Genomic DNA, 21,568 nt, shown 5'->3' on the forward strand with positions numbered 1-21,568 from the left:
GCTACTCGGGAGGCTAAGGCAGAACTGCTTGAACCTGGGAGGCGGAGGTTGCAGTGAGCCGAGATCGCGCCACTGCACTCCAGCCTGGGCGACGAGCAAGAATCCGTCTCAAAAAAAAAAAAATTGAGTAAATAAATAAATGGCAGAACCCAGATTCTTTTTTTCTTTTCTTTTCTTTTTTCTTTGAGACAGGGTCTGACTCTGTCGCCCAGTCGCAGTGATGCAATCTCGGCTCGCTGCAACCTCTGCCTCCTGGGTTCAAGCGATTCTCCTGCCTCAACCTGCTGAGTAGCTGGGATTCCAGACATGCGCCATGATGCCCGGTTTTAAAAATTTTTTTGTAGAGACAGGGTCTTGCTGTGTTGCCCAGACTGGTCTCAAAGTCCTGGGCACAAACGATCCTCCCACCTCATCTAGGATTACAAGCATGAGCCACCACGTCCAGCCTACAGCCCAGATTATAACCCACATTATTTACTTGTGACTAGATGTTAAATAGCACTTCTTTCTGTCTCAGTTTTTTTTTTTTTTTTTTTTTTTTTTTGAGACGGAGCCTCGCTCTGTCACCCAGGTTGGAGTGCAATGGCGCGATCTCGGCTCACTGCAAGCTCTGCCTCCCGGGTTCACGCCATTCTCCTGCCTCAGCCTCTCCAAGTAGCTGGGACTACAGGCGCCCGCCACCACGCCCAGCTAATTTTTTGTATTTTTAGTAGAGACGGGGTTTCACCGTGGTCTCGATCTCCTGACCTCGTGATCCGCCCGCCTCGGCCTCCCAAAGTGCTGGGATTACAAGCGTGAGCCACTGCGCCCAGCCTTCCGTCTCAGTTTTGACAGAGGTCTTCCATACTCAGTTGCCAACTGCTTCCCCACATTCCGCAGCAAAGGAGATGATCATAGCAGAGTTTTATGGATCTCATCCAAGAGTGACTCTGCTACAAGGAGCAAGGCAACCTCATTAGAAAACAACAGGAGACATAGATTATGATGCAGAAGCTAAGATAACAGTCATAGGCTGTGAGTGGAAGGGGAGCTGTGGAGAGAGAGGCCCACAAAAGTCCCACGAGGAAGTCAGCCTAGAACATGACCTCAGGCAGAAGGAGCCCTTAACTCTCCTGTCCCCCATTCCCTCTCAATTCAGATGCAGCCCCTGGAATGAGACTTTGTGTAACTCAAAATGTAACTCAGACCACTTTTTTAAATTATCTGAAGGTGAACAAGAAAGCTAAGGGACCTGTCTAGATGGCTCAACTGGCCCACATAGCATGTTTGAACAGATAGGGGACAGGGGAAAATAAAGCTCTTTATCAGTTGCCCACTGATTGTTCAACAGATGACTGTTTGCTCATTTCTGATCTGTCACATACACACAGCTGAGTCCAAGCCCCAGGAGAACAGGGTTCTCTCCTGAGATCTCTTTGGTTCATTGCTGTATCCCCAGGTCCAGAGCACTGCCTGGCCCAGGTGCTCAGTACAGACCTGTTGAGTGAACAGATGTTCTTTAACACAGAAACAGTTAAAAGAGAATCAATGTTGTCATTGTCTTAAGCCACTAAGTTTTGGGTGGTCTGTGTGTAGCAAGAGATAACTGATACTGGGGCCTCGCACCCAGGGCACTCTCTATCTGCAAGGCAGAGCCCCTGGCCTTTAATTCCCCTCAGGCTGCGTGTGGTCTTGGGGGCACTTTCTTCAGGCTGTCTTGTTCTAAGCTGCTTTGACCTCAAGCAAACACAGAGGAATATGGGGGACACATCATAGAAGACACTTCCTGATGAAGAGGAAGGAGGGATAAACAGGAACACCGTAAAGAAAAGAAGGGATCGAATTCCAGCTTGAAGACATACATTTTTTTCATCGTTCACCAGACAGCAGGACACGGGCAGCAGAGTGCAGACATCAGAAACAGTAAGAGTGGCAGTGGTCCCCTGAGTAAGGGATGCACAATGACCTATTATAGAGTTAGGAAAAATAGAACTTTTATTCATATGTGTTTTGTTTTGTTTGGGTTTGGGTTTTTTTGTTTGTTTGCTTGTTTTTTGACACGGAGTCTCACTCTGTCACCCAGGTTGGAGTGCACTGATGTGATCTTGGCTCACTTCAACTTCCGCCTCCCGGGTTCAAGTGATTGTCCTGCCTCAGCCTCCCGAGTAGCTGGGACTACAGGTGCCTGCCACCATGCTAATTTTGTATTTTAGTGGAGACGGGGTTTCACTATGTTGGCCAGGCTGGTCTCGATCCCCTGATCTCAAATGATCCGCCTGCCTCAGCCTCCCAAAGTGCTGGGATTATAGGCATGAGCCACTGTGCCCGGCCATTCATATGTAGTTTTGTCTCCCTTTTTAAATGTTTTGTATTCTTTATAATTAAATCAATGCATACATAAATTATAAATTAAAAGGACACACATATTCAAGTGTTTGCTCAAAAATCTTTTTACTGATAGGCATGGCTACACAATCATAGACTATTAGAGGCCAGAGGAGAATGTGGCCTGGCCTGGGAGCCCTGTGCCTACTAGAAGCACATTAGATTATCCATTCACTGACAGAACAGGTCTTTTTTGGGTCCTTCTTCTCCACCACAATATACTTGCAGTCCTCCTTCTTGAAGATTCTTTGGCAGTTGTCTTTGTCATAACCCACAGGTGTAGAAACACTGTCATTGAGACAAAACCAGGGACTGTTAGAAGAGAAAGGACCCCCAGCACCCCCTCCCCAGTGCCAGCTCTGTTCAGCTAGTCACCCACACTCCAACTTAAGGGCACCCTTTGGCTGGCAGCCCCAGAGCGTGGCCTCCAGGAACCTGAACCAGTCTGTACCATACAGTCACACAGCTCACCCCGACATTCCATCCTGCAGGCACAGAAGGTCATCAGTAGGTGCTGACAGGCCCAGGGGCAAGTCTGGCTACTCTGGAAAGTGGCAGCTTGTTCCATGCTGGCTCCTCCCACCCTCCCTGTTCAGGAAGTGGCCAGCATATTGTTGCTAGAATGTGGAAAGGAAACAAATCCCAGCCCTGACTTAGAGGCCTGTTGGCAAGGGAGCTCTCTCAACCAACCAGAGCAATGAGTCACTCCAGGCCAGTGTCATGGAGCCCAGGGAGAAGCTGATGAAAGTCAGAGACCACCTCTAATTGAGCTGCAGTACATACAAATATTTTGAAGAGTTCTGATGAGATGAGATGATACTAATGCTAGAATATTTGTGTATTATTACTATTATTAATTTAATTTTTTGAGACGAGTTTCACTCTGTCGCCCAGGATGGAGTGCAGTGGCACGATCTCAGCTCACTTCAGCCTCCATCTCCCAGGTTTAAGCGATTCTCCTGCCTCAGCCTCTTGAGTAGCTGGGATCACAGGAGCACACCACTACACCCAGCTAATTTTTATATTTTTAGTAGAGATGGGGGGGGTCTCACCATGTTGGCCAGACTGGTCTCGAACTCCTGACCTCAAATGATCCACCCACCTTGTCCTCCCAAAGTGCTGGGATTACAGGCGTGAGCCACCATGCCCAGCCCAATGCTAGAATATTAAGTGGAAAAATCAGCCCACAAAACTGTGATATAAAATTTGATATCCACTATGTAAAAGAAAAAAGATATAGAAAAGAGACATAAAGAAATGATGATAGGGCTGGGCGCGGTGGCTCACGCCTGTAATCTCAGCACTTTGGGAGGCCAAAGCGGGTGGATCACGAGGTCAGGAGATCGAGACCATCCTGGCTAAAACGGTGAAACCCCCTGTCTACTAAAAATACAAAAATTAGCCGGGCGTGGTTGCGGGCACCCATAGTCCCAGCTACTCAGGATGCTGAGGCAGGAGCATGGCGTGAACCCAGGAGGCAGAGCTTGCAGTGAGCCGAGATCACACCACTGCACTCCATCCTGGGCAACAGAGCAAGATTCCGTCTCAAAAAAAAAAAAAAAGAAAGAAAAGAAATGATGATAGAAGCCCAGGCATGGTGGCATATGCCTGTAATCCCAGCTACTTGGGGCTGAGGTGAGACAACAGCTTGATCCCAGGAGTTTGAGACCAGCCTGGGCAACATAGTGAGACCCTGTCTCAATTTTTTAATATAAATAAATAAATAAATAAAAATATAGAATGTTGGCTGGGCGCAGTGGCTCACGCTTGTAATCCTAGCACTTTGGGAGGCTGAGGCGGGTGGATCACGAGGTCAGGAGATCGAGACTACGGTGAAACCCCATCTCTACTAAAAATACAAAAAAATTAGCCGGGCATGGTGGCGGGCGCCTGTAGTCCCAGCTACTCGGAGAGGCTGAGGCAGGAGAATGGCGGGAACCCGGGAGGCGGAGCTTGCAGTGGGCCGAGATTGCGCCACCGCACTCCAGCCTGGGCGACAGAGCAAGACTCCGTCTCAAAAAAAAAAAAAAAAAAAAAAAAAAAAAAAAATATATATATATATATATATATAGAATGTTAATAGTTATGGCCGGGCGTGGTGGCTCACGCCTGTAATTCCAGCACTTTGGGAGGCTGAGGCGGGCGGATCACGAGGTCAGGAGATCGAGACCATCCTGGCTAACACGGTGAAACTCCGTCTCTACTAAAAATACAAAAAAATTAGCCGGGTACGGTGGCGGGCGCCTGTAGTCTCAGCTACTCAAGAGGCTGAGGCAGGAGAATGGCGTGAACCTGGGAGGCGGAGATTGCAGTGAGCCTAGATAGCGCCATTGCAGTCTGGCCTGGGCGAAAGAGCAAGACTCTGTCTCAAAAAAAAAAAGAATGTTAATAGTTATTACCTTTACGCAGTCGGGATTATGAGTAGGTATTTCTTCTTTTTTCTCTTATACTTCCCAATGATTCTATAATTCATATGTTTACTTAGAAAATTGGGAAATATCATTTAAAACCTTTCATGTTTCTCATGTTTAAAGGTGATTGCTGGCTGGTAGGAATGTAAAATGGTGCAGCTGCTGTGGAAAACAGCTTGGCAGCTCCTCAGTAAGTTAAACAAAAAATTACCATATGACCCAGAAAGCTACTCCTGGGTATATATCCCAAAAGAATTGAAAGCAGGAACTCAAACATTATATACCAATGTTTGTATATTGACAAACATTGTATGCTAATGTTCAGAACAACATTACTTACTTTATCCAACAGGCAGAAGCAACTCAAGTGTTCAACAAATAAATGGATAAGCAAAATGTGGTATGGCCATGCCATGGAATATTATTCTGGCAGAAACAAGAATGATGTACTGATATACACTACAACATGAATGAAACTTAACATGCTCAGTGAAATAAGACAGACACGAAAAGACAAACACAGTGTGATTGTATTTATATGAAATATCTAGAGTAGGCAAATTAATAGAGATAGGAAGTAGATTTGAGATTACCACAGGTTTGGGGGACGAGGAATCTGAGTTATTGTTTAATGGATATAGAGTTTCAGATTGGAGTCATTAAAAATATTTGGAAATAGGGTTTATGGTTGCATAGTATTGTGAATGTACTTAATGCCGCTGAATTGTATGTTTTAAAATGGTTACACTGGCACATTTTATGTAGTATACATTTTACCACAATAAAAAAAAGGTTAAAAATAAAGTGTTGTTTGTTGAAGAGATACAATTCTTTTAGTTCGTGGTAGGAAGTGAAATGGTGAATCTGTGCTGCCTGTGTGCAAGTACAAGTTGGTAAGGCAAAGGGCATATTACTGGATGCTTATTTCAATGCAAACCAGACTTACTCTATAGATGAAACAGCAGAGAGAGAGAGGGAGGCAGAAACTGTCAACATCGGGTATTCAGCTGTCCAGAGTCAGTGGTTGGATGACCTTGGCCTTTTGTCTCCCACTCCCTTTTCCTCACCCAAGTCAGGGAGCCAGCCCTGGGCCCGGGCAGCGTGGAGCCCAGAACATCTCCCATACCCTGCCCAGGAGCCTCTGCCTGGGCCCCCAGCCTCAGGCTCCACTGCCACTGAGCACCTTGAGATCTGGGCAGCGTCCCATAGGAGGGTGCAGTGGGTCCAAAAACTTCTTCCAGAAAAAGCTTAATCAAAGTCTGTATTTTTCCATGGAGGAGAAAAAAGTTCATGAGAAAAACAAACTTGGCAGGAAGTGAGGCAATTCCAGGGAAGAAGGTGTTGATTCATTTCCCCTGCGTGGAGCAGTGTGCCAAATGGAATAGGCAACATGGCAGGAGAAACCTTGAAACCTTGAAACCTGACCAGGTGACAGTTACTGTCCCAGGCTCACAGGACATAGAATTGGCACAGAGAAGGCATTAAGTGCTTGTTGGTTTAAAGAATATATACACAGAATCTCATTTAATTCTCATAGCCACCTAATTATACTGTGAGGAAACAGAGGCTCAGAGACATTCAGAAACTTACTTAGGGTCACACAGCTAGTATACAAGGGAATGGAGATTCAGACTCAAGTTACTCTGACTCCAACAGTGAGGTTCTTCCCTCTTCACTGCAAGGAGCAGCCTGGCTCGTTTCCACACCAGGACCACGAGAATCCCAGCCTACAGTGGAGAATCTTAGAAGAGGGCAGGGATGCCAAATCTGGATGACATGGACACTTTAGCCACCAGGGAGCCACGCTCCTATGTGAGGGAGGGACCAGTCACCAGTCCTTCACCTGGCTGGGATACAATCACACTCCACCAGAGTGATAGCAACACTTGATATAAAGACAATGTCAAATCTCTGGAGCCACAAAATCAAGGTTCAGCTGTAATACCCAGTGATCTGGCCAGTGCGATGCCCAGGAGCCTGCTCTGAGCAGCCAGCCATCTCCCAGTCCAATATTCCTCTGTTCCATTAGGCACCTAGCATGGGGCCTGCTCAATAAATGTGGCTGGAACTCTCCAGGCACTTCAAGTTCAGTAGGACTCAGGTGTTCTGATCTAAGTCAAGTGCTTGCTTCTCTACTCACAGTGTCCTCATAAGACTCTCGAGGCACCTGTTAAAATTCAGATTCCTTGGCCCCTCCCCTACAGATTCTGATCAATCAGTTCTGGGATGGAGCCCAGGAATCTGTACTTCATCAAGCTTCCCAGGTGAGTCTGTGATCAGACAAGTTTGGGAAATGCCCCTTGACACCAATGCTTCTGCCATCAGATCCATTCCTGTTCCTGCAAAACACTGTAAGCCAAGGCTACATGAAGAGGTTAGATGGATTTGGGGGGTTGGGAGTTAGGTAGCTGGTATGGACATAGCTGCTGAGGAAACAGGTAAATTAGGATGGCACTGCGGGTACTCTGTTGTCTGCCTGCTCAAGTTCTAGACTTCTGGTGTCCATAGCAACCCAGCAGAAAACATCTGCATAGCCTTTGGGCTGACGTGAGTTAAACTTGAGCGGTGAAGCAGCATAAGTTTTATGGTGCAAGGCACACTACAGATCCTCCCTTACCCCTCACATCTGATCCCTCTGCCTATGCTCAGAGGCACTGCTGTTTTTGCAAATCTACAAGGCCCAGACTGAAGTGATGACTGGGCCAGTCTCTAGAATAGTGTCAGACAATTAGATACTCTTTCCTGTCTTCAGGATCCCCTCTGGAATAAAGCTACTTATCAAGTTTCAAAAACAACAGAAAAGAAATGAGACTGAGGTGGAAAACAACGCAAATGTTCATCAACAGATGAATGGAGATGCAAAATGTGGTCTCTCCATATTACAGAATATGATTCAGCCTTGAACAAGAAGGAAATGTTGATGGAAGCTTCAACACAGATGAACCATGAGGATATTATGCTAAGTGAAATGAGCCAGTCTCAAAAAAGCAATTACTGTATGATTCCACTTATATGAGGGACCTAGAGTAGTCAAAATCATAGACATAGAAAGTAAAATGGTGGTGGCCAGGGGCTGGGGAGCGGGGGATGGAGAGTGACTGCTTAATGGGTATAGAGCTTCAGTTGTGCAGGATGAACAAGTTCTGGAGGTGGATGGTAGTGATGCCACAACAATGTGAATGGACTTAATGCCAGTAAAGTATACATTTAAAATTGTTGACATGGTACATTTTACGTTACGTATATTTTACCGCAATTTTTTTTTTTTTTTTAGACAGAGTCTCGTTCTGTCGCCCAGGCTGGAGTGCAGTGGTGAGATCTCGGCTCACTGCAAGCTCTGCCTCCCAGGTTCATGCCATTCTCCTGCCTCAGCCTCCCAAGTAGCTGGGACTACAGGCGCCCGGCTAATTTTTTTAGTGTTTTTAGTAGAGACAGGGTTTCACGTGTTAGCCAGGATGGTCTCGATCTCCTGACCTCGTGATCCACCCGCTTCGGTCTTCCAAAGTGCTGGGATTACAGGCATGAGCCACTGTGCCCGGGCCACAATTTTTTAAAAAGAAAGAAATAGGACTGAAAACTAACCCCCCAATACCGCAACACCAAGAGTAAGCCCTAACTATGGACTCAGGTGATAATGATGTGCAATGTAGGTTCATCAGTCATAACAAATATACCACTGTGGTGGACGATGTTGATAACGGGGAGGTCGTGCATGTGTGAGGGCAGGAGGCATTTGGGAAATTTCTGTACCTCTGCTCAGTTTTGCTGTGAATCTGAAACTACTCTATATAAAGTCTATAAAAAACTAAAACAAAAACTAAACCCCTGAAGATTGGAATTTTGCAAGAGGGAGTAGCTGTTCCTCAGAGAACAACTATGTCCCCCTCTTGGCCAGCACTGGCTTGAGACTTACAGGGTGCAACACGAAATTTCTGTTTCGTAGCAAGTGCATGTCTCACAGTTGTCAGTCTGCCACTCTGAGTTTATCGGGTGTTTGTTTCCTTCGAGATCCATGCATTCTAAAACAATACACACAACATCATCAGGGCAAGTCATGCAATGAGAACAAGGCCTATCAGGACATTGAGCCCTGCCCCTGCTATCTACACCCCTCCCAGAGAGAGAGGAGCTCAATTATTTTAAAGGTATCTAAGAATGGTGCTCCTGTATTCACCCACGGCTAATTCCAGTACTGTTCAGTTCATGCTACTGATAATGTTTTCTTACAGAAAGCTTATATCCTTCTAAGTTTTATTTCAGAACAGATATTTCAAGAAAAAATAAGGCCCTTTTATTGAATTAGGTAGCCATGTGAGTCTATGGGTACTTGGGACCAAGTTTTTTTCCTGCTGGATTATCTCTGGATGAGTATCTCACTTCTACACTTCCCTTTGCTTTGCATCAGTGGTTTTCAACCCTGGGTGCACATATGAAACATCTTGGGTACTTGAAAACCACCCATGTCTCAGCCTTACCCTAGAACAATGAAATCAGTATCTCTGGGTGCAGGGCCCAGGCTACTGTGTTCTTTTTTTTTTTTTTTTTTTTTTTTTTGTTTGTTTGTTTGTTTTTTGTTTTTTTTTTTTTTGAGACGGAGTCTCGCTCTGTCGCCCAGGCTGGAGTGCAGTGGCGCAATCTCGGCTCGCTGCAAGCTCCGCCTCCCGGGATCACGCCATTCTCCTGCCTCAGCCTCTCCGAGTAGCTAGGACTACAGGCGCCCGCCACCACACCCGGCTAATTTTTTGTATTTTTAGTAGAGACGGGGTTTCACCGTGGTCTCGATCTCCTGACCTCGTGATCCGCCCGCCTCGGCCTCCCAAAGTGCTGGGATTACAAGCGTGAGCCACCGCGCCCGGCCTACTGTGTTCTTATAAGGCTCCCCAAGTGACGCCAGGCACAGTGGCTCACGCCTGTAATCCCAACAATTTGGGAGGCTGCGGCAGGCAGATGACCTGAGGTCAGGAGTTCGAGACCAGCCTGGCCAACATGGCAAAGCCCCACCTTTACCAAAAATACAAAAATTAGCCAGGCATGGTGGTACACACCTGTAGTCCCAGCTACTTGGGAGGCTGAGAAGGTAGAATCACTGGAACCCAGGAGGAGGAGGTTGCAGTAAGCTGAAATGGCGCCACTGCACTCCAGCCTGGGAAACAGCATGACTATCTCAAAAAACAAACAAACAAACAAACAGAAACACAAAGGCTTTCATCTGCAGACAGGTCCATCTACCAGGCTGCAATAACATAATAAACATTGAAAAGCCAAGACTTACCCCTGGTTGAATCTCCTGCAACTCTCTCATTAGGTATGAAATAGCATGATGCATTGCATAAAGTCACGAAGGTGGTAAAGATCACGAGGCTGCCCACGAGAACATTCTGTAATGTGAAGAAAGGTCAGGGTAGAGAATGAATTAATTCAGAGGATAATCCTTGACTGAGTGCTGTGTACCAGGACCTCGGCTGGGCTCTGGTGAGAGGTTATGGTGTGGAGCTCGTAACTGAACAAACCAGTTAATCTAGGCTGAAATTGTAGAACAAGGAAAAGTACTTGTTGACTTTGTCATCTTTTTGAGATGAGCTAAATAAACAAACCTTAACATGGTAATTTCTGGGAACTTTTGAAAGAGAAGATGGTGTTAAATAAAATGTATAGGAGGCCATTGGTTTGGACTGAGCTCCTGCACTGGGCCCAACAGACCAAACCAAAATGCAGTCACCCATGCTGAAGTTCTCTGCCACTAAGCCAAAACTAAGTTGCTTATCCAACCTTCTAAGAAATTAGAAGAGAGTGAGAGGTAATAGCCAAGTACCCAACAGGCCAGTTTTAGCTGACATGATGAGAAAGTTCCCTCTGCTTTAACTTATAAGCAAAGTCACTTCGAAAAGACCGATTTACTTTTTGTTCTCTGTTTCTGCTTTTTCTGGCTCTTTTCTGTCTATAAAGCCAAACTTCTCTGCCAGGCGCAGTGGCTCATGCCTGTAATCCCAGCACTTTGGGAGGCCAAGGCGGGTGGATCGTGAGGTCAGGAGATCGAGACCATCCTGGCCAACACGGTGAAACCCCCTCTCTACTAAAAATACAAAAAATTAGCCAGGCATGGTGGCGGGTGCCTGTAGTCCCAGCTACTCAGGAGTCTGAGGCAGGAGAATGGCACGAACCCAGGAGGCGGAGCTTGCAGTGAGCTGAGATCCGGCCACTGCACTCCAGCCTGGGTGACAGAGCGAGACTCCGTCTCAAAAAAAAAAAAAAAAAAAAAAAAAGCCAAACTTCTCCGGTCAGCTCTGCAGAACACTCGATCTATTTTATGGAATGAGGTGTTCCCTGATTATAGACTCACGAGTAAAAGTTAAATGAGGGCCGGGCGTGGTGGCTCATGCCTGTAATCCTAGCACTTTGGGAGGCGGAGGTGGGTGGATTGCCTGAGCTCAGGCAATCGAAACCACCCTGGGCAACATGATGAAACCCATTCTCTACTAAAATACCAAAAAATTAGCTGGGCGTGGTGGCACACGCCTGTAATCCCAGGTACTCGGGAGGCTGAGGCGGGAGAATCGCTTGAGCCCAGGAGGCGGAGGTTGCAGTGAGCCAAGATTGTGCCACTGCACTCTAGCTTGGGCAAGAGAGTGAGACTCTGTCTCAGAAAAAAAAAAAAAAAGGCAATTAAGATCTTTAAATTAAATTTGTTGTAATTTTGTCTTTTGACAATGGGAATGAAGGCATTTATTCTGTAAGATTGCTAAAATTAATTATGAAGTGATGCTACTTGAACTAGTATGTTACTCATATAAGAATAGAAAGATAGGGAGGGCACAGTGTCTCACTCCTGTAATCCCAGCAATTTGGGAAGCTGAGGCAGGCACACCACTTAAGCTCAGGAGTACAAGACCAGCCTAGGCAACATGGTGAAACCCCATCTCTACAAAAAATACAAAAGTTAGGTGGGTGTGGTGGTGTGTCCCTGTAGTCTGTGCTACTTGGGAGGCTGAGGTGGAGAATCACTTGAGCCCAGGAAGGTTGAGGCTGCAGTGAGCCATGATAGCACCACTACACTCCAGCCTGAGCAATGGAATGAAACCCTGTCTTTAAAAAAAAAGGCAAACACAGAGCTCAAAATAGAAAACCCAGAAATTTCCAAAGGTAGTTGGATAAGTAAAAAAGAAAAAAAGAAAACCCAGAAAGTATAAATATATGTAGAAGTTTATTATAAAATAAACATGTTCTTTGAGATCTGTGGAGAGCGATTATTCAATAAATGCTATTAGAACAAGTGGTGAACTATTTGGGGAAGAAACAAAGTTAATTTCCTATTTGAGCCCTCATTAGTGAAATAAATTCTAAAAGGATTCAAGGGTTTTTACAAGAAGATCATAAAATAATCACAGCATATATACATAAATACTTACTCTAAGCATAAAAGAAAAATAGATTTGAGAATATAAAGGTCATAAGAACATAACTGAAATTAGAAAGATATCAAATTTTCAGAACAATATCATTACATACCAATGGGAGAAGAAAAACATCTTAAACAGAAAAAGGGCAAGAGAAATAAAGTGGCATTTCACACACAGACACACACACACACAGAGAAATGATGAATAAACACATGAAAAAGTTCAACTTACTGATAACAAAAGAAATGTAAATATGTAGCATGAAACAGAAACATAATGGGATGGTGAGAATAATCATTTAATTTATAACACCCAGAGGGAAATAGAGGCATCTATGGGAAGTGATATGCACAAGAATGACTTACTTTGAACAATCGTTATGGAAAACAATTTGCTACTATATATCCACATTCTTAAAACCGTTTACAACATTTGATTTCACCTTTTCATCTCCAAGATGTGATCCTAAAAATGGCACAGAGACAGAGACAGAGACAGACTCCTCCACAACGATGCTCACTGCAGTGCGAAAATGGAAAGAAACAAAATGCCCAAGAACAGAGCTGGTGGAGAACAGTGACTCAGAAAAACACCTGGTGAGCCAGCAAGGTAGAAGGTGAAGTCACATGAGCAATTGATCACCACATGTCACGACATGAAATGAAGCAGGCTATGAAATACATGATTCCCGTGATGCAGAGAGAGATGCTCAGAACACACTGAGGGTTTTGTACCAAATAACAAGTCATTTTTGGATGGGAAGATTATGACAATTTTCTTCTTTGGACTTTTCCTCTTATTTTCTAAATTTTCTACAATAAAATAAATGAGTTTCATAGCCAGAAAGAAAGAAAGAAATTCTTTAAAAACAACACAATGCCTTGATACATTCAGCTCAAGCCGGGACTTGGAATGGCACTTGTTCTGTTTCATTCTTCTTCTGAGTAACCTTCAGCTCAAAATCATTGTGGAAACCTAAACTTTTTCCCCCCAAAAAGCCAGCCTTGTTGACAGCATTTTTACTCCCTTCATGCAGAAAGAGGGCTCCTGGGGTACTCGGGATCACTGGAATCTTGGGGATTTTGTTTCACTGAGTCACAAAGCAGGAGAGTCAACAGGGACAAGCAGGGCTGCATCCCAGGACAAGTGACACGTGCAAAATCCCCAAGTCTCCTGCAGCTCTAGAGCAGAGGCAGGAGGTTGAACCACTGGGGGAGAGTCCAAACATGGTGACAGCAGAGAGCAAATTATTTAATTTTGAGATTATCTACTTGACAGTATCTCAGAAATAGCCTAACGCTGACACTCTCTCTCTCTCTCTCTCTCTCTCTCTCTCTCTCTGAAACTCAGTTTTCCTTCCCTGTAGAAAGAGGGGTTCTCCCATTTGGGTGAGCATTAGAGTTACCCAGGGAGCTCATAGGAAACACAATCTCAGAGCCACTGCCTCAGTATCTTTACCTAGTCTCCCAGGTGAGAACCCAGGAACAATGACCAACCCAGTGCTGCTTTAATGTGCATATAAATTCCTGGGAGTTTTTTTTGTTTTGTTTGTTTGTTTGTTTGTTTGTTTGTTTGTTTTTGAGACGGAATCTCGTTCTGTCGCCCAGAGTAGAGTGCAGTGATGCAATCTTGGCTCACTGCAACCTCCGCCCTCCGGGTTCAAGTGATTCTCCTGCCTCAGCCTCCTGAGTAGCTGGGATTACAGTAGTGCACCACCACAACTGGCTAATTTTTGTATTTGTAGTAGAGACGGAGTTTCATCATGTTGGCCAGGCTGGTCTCAAATATGGGACCTCAAATGATCCGCCCGCCTCAGCCTCCCAAAGTGCTGGGATTATGGGCCACGGCGCCCGACCAGAGAGCCTGTTAATTAACCTGCAGATTCTGCTTCAGTAGGTCTTTAGACTTATACGGAAGCTCCCAGGTGATGCCCACGCTGCTGGTCTGAGGCTCACCCCTGAGTAGAGAGGTTCTAAAGCTTCTATTCATTCCTGTCTTCCATTCTGCCACCAGCCTTCCCTCCCTTTCTGTCTTCCTTTCCTGCATTTAGTAACCCTGAGCTCCTGATGTGTGCAGGAGATTACACCACGACGCCAGAATGGCCTAGGATTTTCTAGATGGTACAGCTAGTCTTGAGGTGAAGCAGGCTGGCAGTACCCTTAGAAGTTGTGTCTCTTGGCTGGGCGCGGTGGCTCACGCCTGTAATCCCAGCACTTTGGGAGGCCGAGGCGGGTGGATCACGAGGCCAGGAGATCGAGACCACGGTGAAACCCCATCTCTACTAAAAATACAAAAAATTAGCCAGGCGCAGTGGCGGGCGCCTGTAGTCTCAGCTACTCGGGAGGCTGAGGCAGGAGAATGGCGTGAACCCGGGAGGCGGAGCTTGCAGTGAGCCGAGATTGCGCCACTGCACTCCAGCCTGGGCGACAGAGCGAGACTCCGTCTCACAAAAAAAAAAAAAAAAAAAAAAGAGTTGGGGGTCCTCAGGATCTTAGGCAGGCAGGGGTATTGCCAGCTCCGCAGCTTGCTAAATTCACTGCGAGGCTGCATGGAGTATAGGCTGGAGGAGCCTGTCGAGTGGAGATGGGGAGGACCTCCTACCCCACTGTTGCTTTACCATCCCCAGTTCTGCCTCCAGACAGTTTCTGAGAGCAAGTTTGTCTTGCCGAGTGACCCAGAGGAGGCCCGGGGTCCCCTCCTGAGGACCCTCTCCCGCCTCCCTTGGCTCCTCCCACTTGGCTGGCTGCTTCTTGTCTCATGTCCCCTTGCAGCCCCAGAGCAGCCCAGTTCATTCCCTGGCGTTAGCAAACAATGTTTTAAGAAAGATCAAGTTTAAGACACAAGAAAAGCCTGCATGGGTTTTTATAAATTTTGAAGCAAAATTCTTTCTTGGCCAGGCACAGTGGTTCACACTAGTAATCCCACCACTTTGGGAGGCTGAGGTGGGCAAATTGCATAAGCCCAGGAGTTCAAGACCAGCCTGAGCAGCATAGCAAAATCCTGTCTCTAAAAAGAATACAAAAATTAGTCGGGCATGGTGGCGCTCGCCTGTGGTCCCAGCTACTTGGGAAGCTGAGATGGGAGAATCACCTGAGCCCAGGAAGGTCCAGGCTGCAGTGAATCATGACTGCACCACTGCACTCCAGCCTGGGCGACAGAGTGAGATCCTGTCTCAAAAACAAACAAATAAACAAACAAACACAACCCCAAACCCAAGATTTTTCCTTAACACATGATACAGCGAAAAGGGCCTAGGGAAATCGTTCCCAAACTTGAGTGAGCATTAAAATCACCTGGGCAGGTTTTAAAATTGATGCCCTGTTCTCACTGCAGCCCAATTAAATCAGAGTGTCGGGGTGGAAGATGGGTGTCAGTGTTCTTCAAAATTCCCCCGGAGGTTCCACTGCACAGCCAAGTTTGGGAGCCCCTGGCAGGGAGAGAGGGATGCCTGGGTTCCTATCTCAGCTCATTCACAGGCTTGCGGGGAGACCCCAGTGGCAGCTTCTTCCCCTCCCCAGGCTCAGTTCCCTCATCTCAAAAACGATGCAGTCATGTAGCTCTGAAATTATTTTTAATTTCAAATTATCACATAGGACCCAAGAATTAGAGACACCTATGAAATCTAATTGAACCCCAGAATTACTGGAAGGAAAAACAACTTAGATCTTAGAGAATAGAACTAGTGCTAAACTCATTACAATTTTCCTAAGCTCTCAGACTCTCATACTCTGCACATTGAATTGCAGGTAATAACATAAGATTCCTAACTAGGTCACATTTACCATTCAATGCTATGTGGTAGAAGCACGCACATATTAAAATAAGGAATACATATTCTCTTTTGATTTTCTAGCCTTTATATATAAAACCAGTTACTTACCATTGTGACAAGCAGGACTCCTTATAGACAGGTACATCCAGGAAAAGCTGCATCAAACTTTTATACAGAAGAGGGCAACCACGCATTTGACATCACTGGAAATGATAACAAGGTGAGAACACATTGTTTACAGAGGGTTGACTATCAAAAGGAAAGTATGGTTTCAGATGATTTACGACTTATTAATCAATCATCTCTCCACCCAAGTTATGTGTTTACCTTGTCCCCACCCCGATCTGCATTTGCTCCTGACCTAAAAGAGCAGAGGAGGAGAGAACTTCTCTTTGCTGAGCCTTGGCCCTATGCTGGTGGATTGCTAGCACATGATGTGTCCTTATTTGATTTGACACACAAAGAAACAGAGCCTCAGGGATGCTAGTCACAACAGCCAGGTGGTAAAGGTGGGTTTCCTGAAGGCATAAGAATAGCCCAGAGGTCAGCCCAGCAGGCCCACCGGGCCTGGGTTGGTGGCCCGGATGACCCTGCCCTTAGGGTCTGACATGAGAACAGAAATGGGTCAAGCCATCCTGCAGGGCACAGGAGAGCAAGAACTACATACAGCTTGGGGTTCCCTGACAAGCTGAATTGCTGGACCTTTCTAGAGCCCTTCTTGAATCTGTAGTCTACTCCCTGCTGCATCAAGCAAGCCTTGCTTCTCTTTGTTCCACAGTGGTCTCCTCCCAAACAACCGCACCTGCCGTCATCATGGCTAGGATGGCCTTTGGGGAATGGCAACAAGCAGAACCTCCTAGGGTGCTGGAGGGACTTACTACTTTATCTGTTTGCTCTGGCCACCACAACAAAACACCCCAACTGGGTGGCTTTGACTAAAGAAATTTATTTGCTCACAGTTCTGGAGACTAGAAATGTGAGGTCAAGCCATTGGGGAAGGCTTGTTTTCCTCTGAGCCCTCTCTCCTTGGTTTGCAGATGGCCACGCTCTTGCTGCCTCTCACATGGCATGCATCCTTGGCATCTCTGTGTCCAAATTTCCTCTTCTTATAAGGACACCAGCTGTATTGGATTAGGGTCCACTCTAACGATCTCATTTTACCTAAGCCACCGCTTTAAAGGCCGTGTCTCCATTACAGTCACATTCTGGGATATTGGGGGTTAGGGCTTAAACCAATTAATTTTTAGGGGATGCAATTGAGCTCATAAGACAATTTTATCCCAAAAAGTCCCCTCACTCCTCGCCACAGCTTGCTCCAGTTCCTAAAATTTAACCCTGAGATCCCTCTACCCACAGGTGAGAGTTCATGCTCCTAACCAGGGGGTCCTTGAAGCTCGTCTGAGCTGGCCATAGTGGCCCTTTCCAGCACCACCCTCTACTCTCTCTAAAATCAGCCTCACCACCCCTAACACAGCTTGAGGTCACTCTCCTGCTCCTTAGAAGAACTGTAGTGCTGTCTGGCTGCCTCCTCACTCACCAAGGGTGCCACACACTTCTGCCTTTACCTGCGTAAGTTAAGTGTTCATCGACTCTAAGTTCCAGGAAGTCGGGACACATTCATCATGCACTGTAGCCCCTTGGTTTCTTTTAAAACTCCAAGTTTGAAGAACTTCCCACAGTGTGAAGTGGAAAGTTCTGCCTTACATTGAGAGCAACTAGGATTTGCTGCCCTCACCTGCTTGCCTCCAGGGTACAGGCACGAACCTCGGCTCCACAAACACTCTCCTCTCAACAAGTCCTCTTCAGAGAGGGTCCAAGGACACTGGCATCATGCAGAATCTCCCTAGGAATGATGGTGTGGAGGGTTCTGGCTCTTAGGGCAAGGGTTTCTGGAGTCCAGTGTGCAGTGTCAGTGTGTGGGGGCCGTGACTGTGACTGGTAGCAGGGTGGTCTTGCTGGAGCCAAGCAGCAGTATGGTTTCAGTGCCCTACCTGACCTTGTGCCAAGAAAGCCTGTGTCTCTGGCCTTTAGTAGAGGCTTGAATTCTCTAACAAATCTCTTTCCACCTCAAATGACCTACAGCAAATTCTATTGTTTGCAATTAAGAACTTTGTGACCCAGAAGATCGAGACCATCCTGGCTAACACGGTGAAACCCCGTCTCTACTAAAAACACAAAAAATTAGCCGGGCGAGGTGGCGCACGCCTGTAGTCCCAGCTACTCAGGAGGCTGAGGCAGGAGAATGGCGTGAACCCCGGGAGGCGGAGCCTGCAGTGAGCCGAAATCGCGCCACTGCACTCCAGCCTGGGCGACAGCGAGACTCTGTCTCAAAAAAAAAAAAAAGTAAGAACTTTGTGACCCAGATGGTGACTGTGACCTATTCCTGTTAGTGTGCCTTCCAGTGACCAGCAGGGTGCCTGGCGCAAAGCAGCTGCCCAGAACAGGATTTCACCTGGGTTATCTCAGGTATTCCCAAGTAAAAAGTATCCTGGCAAGACCAACCCATACCACTGCCAAAATGACCTCATCTACTGCTCCCTAGGGGTTGAGAAAGGGATGCTCAGAGCAGGTGTGGCCAGCTGCCCACAGGGAGAAAGGCAAATCAAATGAGCAGTGCTGTCCGGGTGTGTGACAGCCAGCTCTGTCCAAACCTGCCTGATCAGTTTTCAGTGTTGATCCTACCTCAACTGTCATCCTTATAGATGGAACCAACTTATTTTTCTTTTAATTATTTATTTTTCTTTTTATTTATTTTAATTTTTTTTAAAGACATAGTCTTGCTCTGCTGCCCAGGCTGGAGTGCAGTGGCACCATTATAGCTCACTGTTACCTCCAATTCCTAGATTCATTTGATCCTCCCACCTAAGCGTCCCAAGTAGGTGGGACTACAGGAGCGTGCCACCACACCCAGCTAATTTTTAGATTTTTTTGTAGAGACAGGGTCTTGCTATGCTGCCCAGCCTGGTCTTGAACTCCTGGGCTCAAGTGATCCTCCTGCCTCCACCTCCCAAAGTGTTGGGATTACAGGCATAAGCCACCATGCCTGGGCTGATTATTATTTTATTTTATTTTATTTTTTGGTTTTTTTTTGAGACGGAGTCTCACTCTGTGGCCCGGGCTGGAGTGCAGTGGCGCAATCTCGGCTCACTGCAAGCTTTGCCTCCTGGGTTCACGCCATTCTCCTGCCTCAGCATCCCGAGTAGCTAGGACTGTAGCCGCCCGCCACCACGCCCGGCTAATTTTTTGTATTTTTAGTAGAGACGGGGTTTCACCGTTTTAGCCAGGATGGTCTCGATCTCCTGACCTCGTGATCCGCCCGCCTCGGCCTCCCAAAGTGCTGGGATTACAGGCGTAAGCCACCACGCCTGGCCCTGATTATTATTTTAATGGCTATATTTTATTCCATGGAATGATATGGACCATCATTTATTTGGTCAGGTACCTCTTGTTGAACACTCAGGTTGTTTCTGACTTTTTTTTTCTATAATTAGAAACACTGGGCTGGGCACGGTGCCTCACGCCTGTAATCCCAGCACTTTGGGAGGCCGAGATGGGCGGATCACGAGGTCAGGAGATCGAGACCATCCTGGCTAACATGGTGAAACCCCGTCTCTACTAAAAATGCAAAAAAATTAGCCGGGCGTGGTGGCGGGCACCTATAGTCCCAGCTACTCGGGAGGCTGAGGCGGGAGAATGGCGTGAACCTGGAAGGCGGAGCTTGCAGTGAGCCGAGATCGCGCCGCTGCACTCCAGCCTGGGCGAGAGAGTGAGACTCTGTCTCAAAAAAAAAAAAAAAAAAAAAAAGAAACACTCTTGAAATCCAGGTCCTTCAGATAAAAATTTCCCACACTTACACTAATTTCTTTAAGATAAATTCATAGAGGCCGGGTGAGGTGGCTCACACCTGTAATCCCAGCACTTTGGGAGGTCAAGGTGGGTGGATCACCTGAGGTAGCGAGTTCGAGACCAGCCCGACCAACATGGAGAAACCCCGTCTCTACTAAAAATACAAAATTAGCCGGGGGTGGTGGAGCATGCCTGTAATCCCAGCTACTCCGGAGGCTGAGGCAGGAGAATCACTTGAAACTGGGAGACGAAGGTTGCTGTGAGCTGAGATCATACCATTGCACTCCAGCCTGGGCAACAAGAGCGAAACTCCATCTCAAAAAAAAAAAAAAAAAAAATTACAGAGGTAGAATTTCTGGGTAAAAGAAAATTATAATTCTCTTAGATTATCACCTATTACTCTGATATGTGGGAAATGTTTTGTCTTAATTTATTTTTCTTTGCTAATTGGCAAGATCAGACCTTTTTTTTTTTTTGAGACGGAGTCTCGCTCTGTCTCCCAGGCTGCAGTGCAATGGTGCAATTTTGGTTCAGTGCAAGCTCCATCTTCCAGGTTCACGCCATTCTCCTGCCTCAGCCTCCTGAGTAGCTGGGACTACAGGCACCCTCCATCATGCCCGGCTAATTTTTTGTATTTTTAATAGAGACGGTGTTTCACTGTGTTAGTCAGGATGGTCTTGATCTCCTGACCTCGTGATCTGCCCCCCTCGGGCTTCCAAAGTGCTGGGATTACAGGCGTGAGCCACCGCGCCCAGCCTAGACCTTTTTTTGTATATGTATTGACCAATTGTTTTTCTTCTTTTGTGAGTACCCTGTTCACTCATGTCCTTTAGCTATTTTTCTGTTTGGGGTATTTATATTTTTCTTCTAGATTAGTTAAGGCTCCTAATATTAAAGATATTAATCTTCAAGTATCACACATGTTAAAATATTTCCCTGATTTTTTTCATGGTCAGCCCACCCATTCTGGAGTTAGAACTAAGGAATGAGAAATTTTCCTCATTTACATTTTTACCTCTCAAATGATATGTTTTGACATGTAGAGATTTTAAACTTTGACTATAGCCACACTATCCCCACCTGTGGGTCAGCCCTACAAGCCCCAAAGAACACCTCAAGATCCATGGAGTCACACAGCCCTTGCGCTGATGCTGTGGCAGGAGCTGCCATTCATTTCCAGGTTTTTTTGTTTTGTTTTGTTTTTTGTTTTTTTCTGAGACAGAGTCTTGCTTTGTCGCCCAGGATGGAGTGCAGTGCTGCAATCTCAGCTCACTGCAACCTCCGCCTCCCAGGCACAAGCGATTCTTGTGCTTCAGCCTTCCCAGTAGCTGGGGCTACAGGCATGCACCACCATGCCTGACTAATTTTTGTATTTTTAGTAGAGACGGGGTTTCACCATTCCCCAGATTGGTCTTGAACTCCTGACCTCAAGTGATCTGCCTGCCTTGGTCTCCCAAAGTGCTGGGATTACAGGCATGGGCCACCGTGCCCTGCCATCATTCCCAGTGTTAAAAGAACATTAGACAAATTCAATTTAACAGAGTTTGATTGAGCAAAGAACGATTTGTGTGAATCAGGCAGCCCCCAGGCAAAAATCAGTTCGGAGAGACTCCTGCGCTGTCTCGTAGTCGAAGATTTATGGACAGAAAAAGGAAAGTGATGTACAGAAACTAGAAGTGAGGTACAGAAACAGACGGATTGGTGATGGCGTGGTGTTTGGCTTATTTGAGTCCAGTTTGAAAAGCTGGCTGCCTGTGAGTGGTTGAAGTCTGGCTGCC

The 21,568-nt window shown here is 46.3% G+C and overlaps 1 protein-coding gene across 2 annotated transcripts; it reads right to left on the reverse strand.

The window, feature by feature from the left end:
• Nucleotides 1-2,405: 2,405 nt before the first annotated feature.
• On the reverse strand, nt 2,406-16,087 carry MSMB (microseminoprotein beta). Of its 2 annotated transcripts, XM_003278189.4 has the most exons (4): nt 16,053-16,087; nt 10,048-10,153; nt 8,689-8,794; nt 2,419-2,652 (listed from the first exon to the last, which is right to left on the reverse strand). In XM_003278189.4, exons 1-4 carry the CDS (start codon nt 16,053-16,055, stop codon nt 2,523-2,525), a joined length of 345 nt encoding a protein of 114 aa, XP_003278237.1. In that variant the 5' UTR covers nt 16,056-16,087; the 3' UTR covers nt 2,419-2,522. The 2 variants fall into 2 exon arrangements, with proteins under 2 accessions (XP_003278238.1, XP_003278237.1); XM_003278190.4 differs by lacking the exon at nt 8,689-8,794 and having other exon boundaries at nt 2,406-2,652.
• Nucleotides 16,088-21,568: the final 5,481 nt, after the last annotated feature.

The sequence above is a fragment of the Nomascus leucogenys genome, chromosome 18 (genome assembly GCF_006542625.1).
Source record: "Nomascus leucogenys isolate Asia chromosome 18, Asia_NLE_v1, whole genome shotgun sequence".
NCBI lineage: Eukaryota > Metazoa > Chordata > Mammalia > Primates > Hylobatidae > Nomascus > Nomascus leucogenys.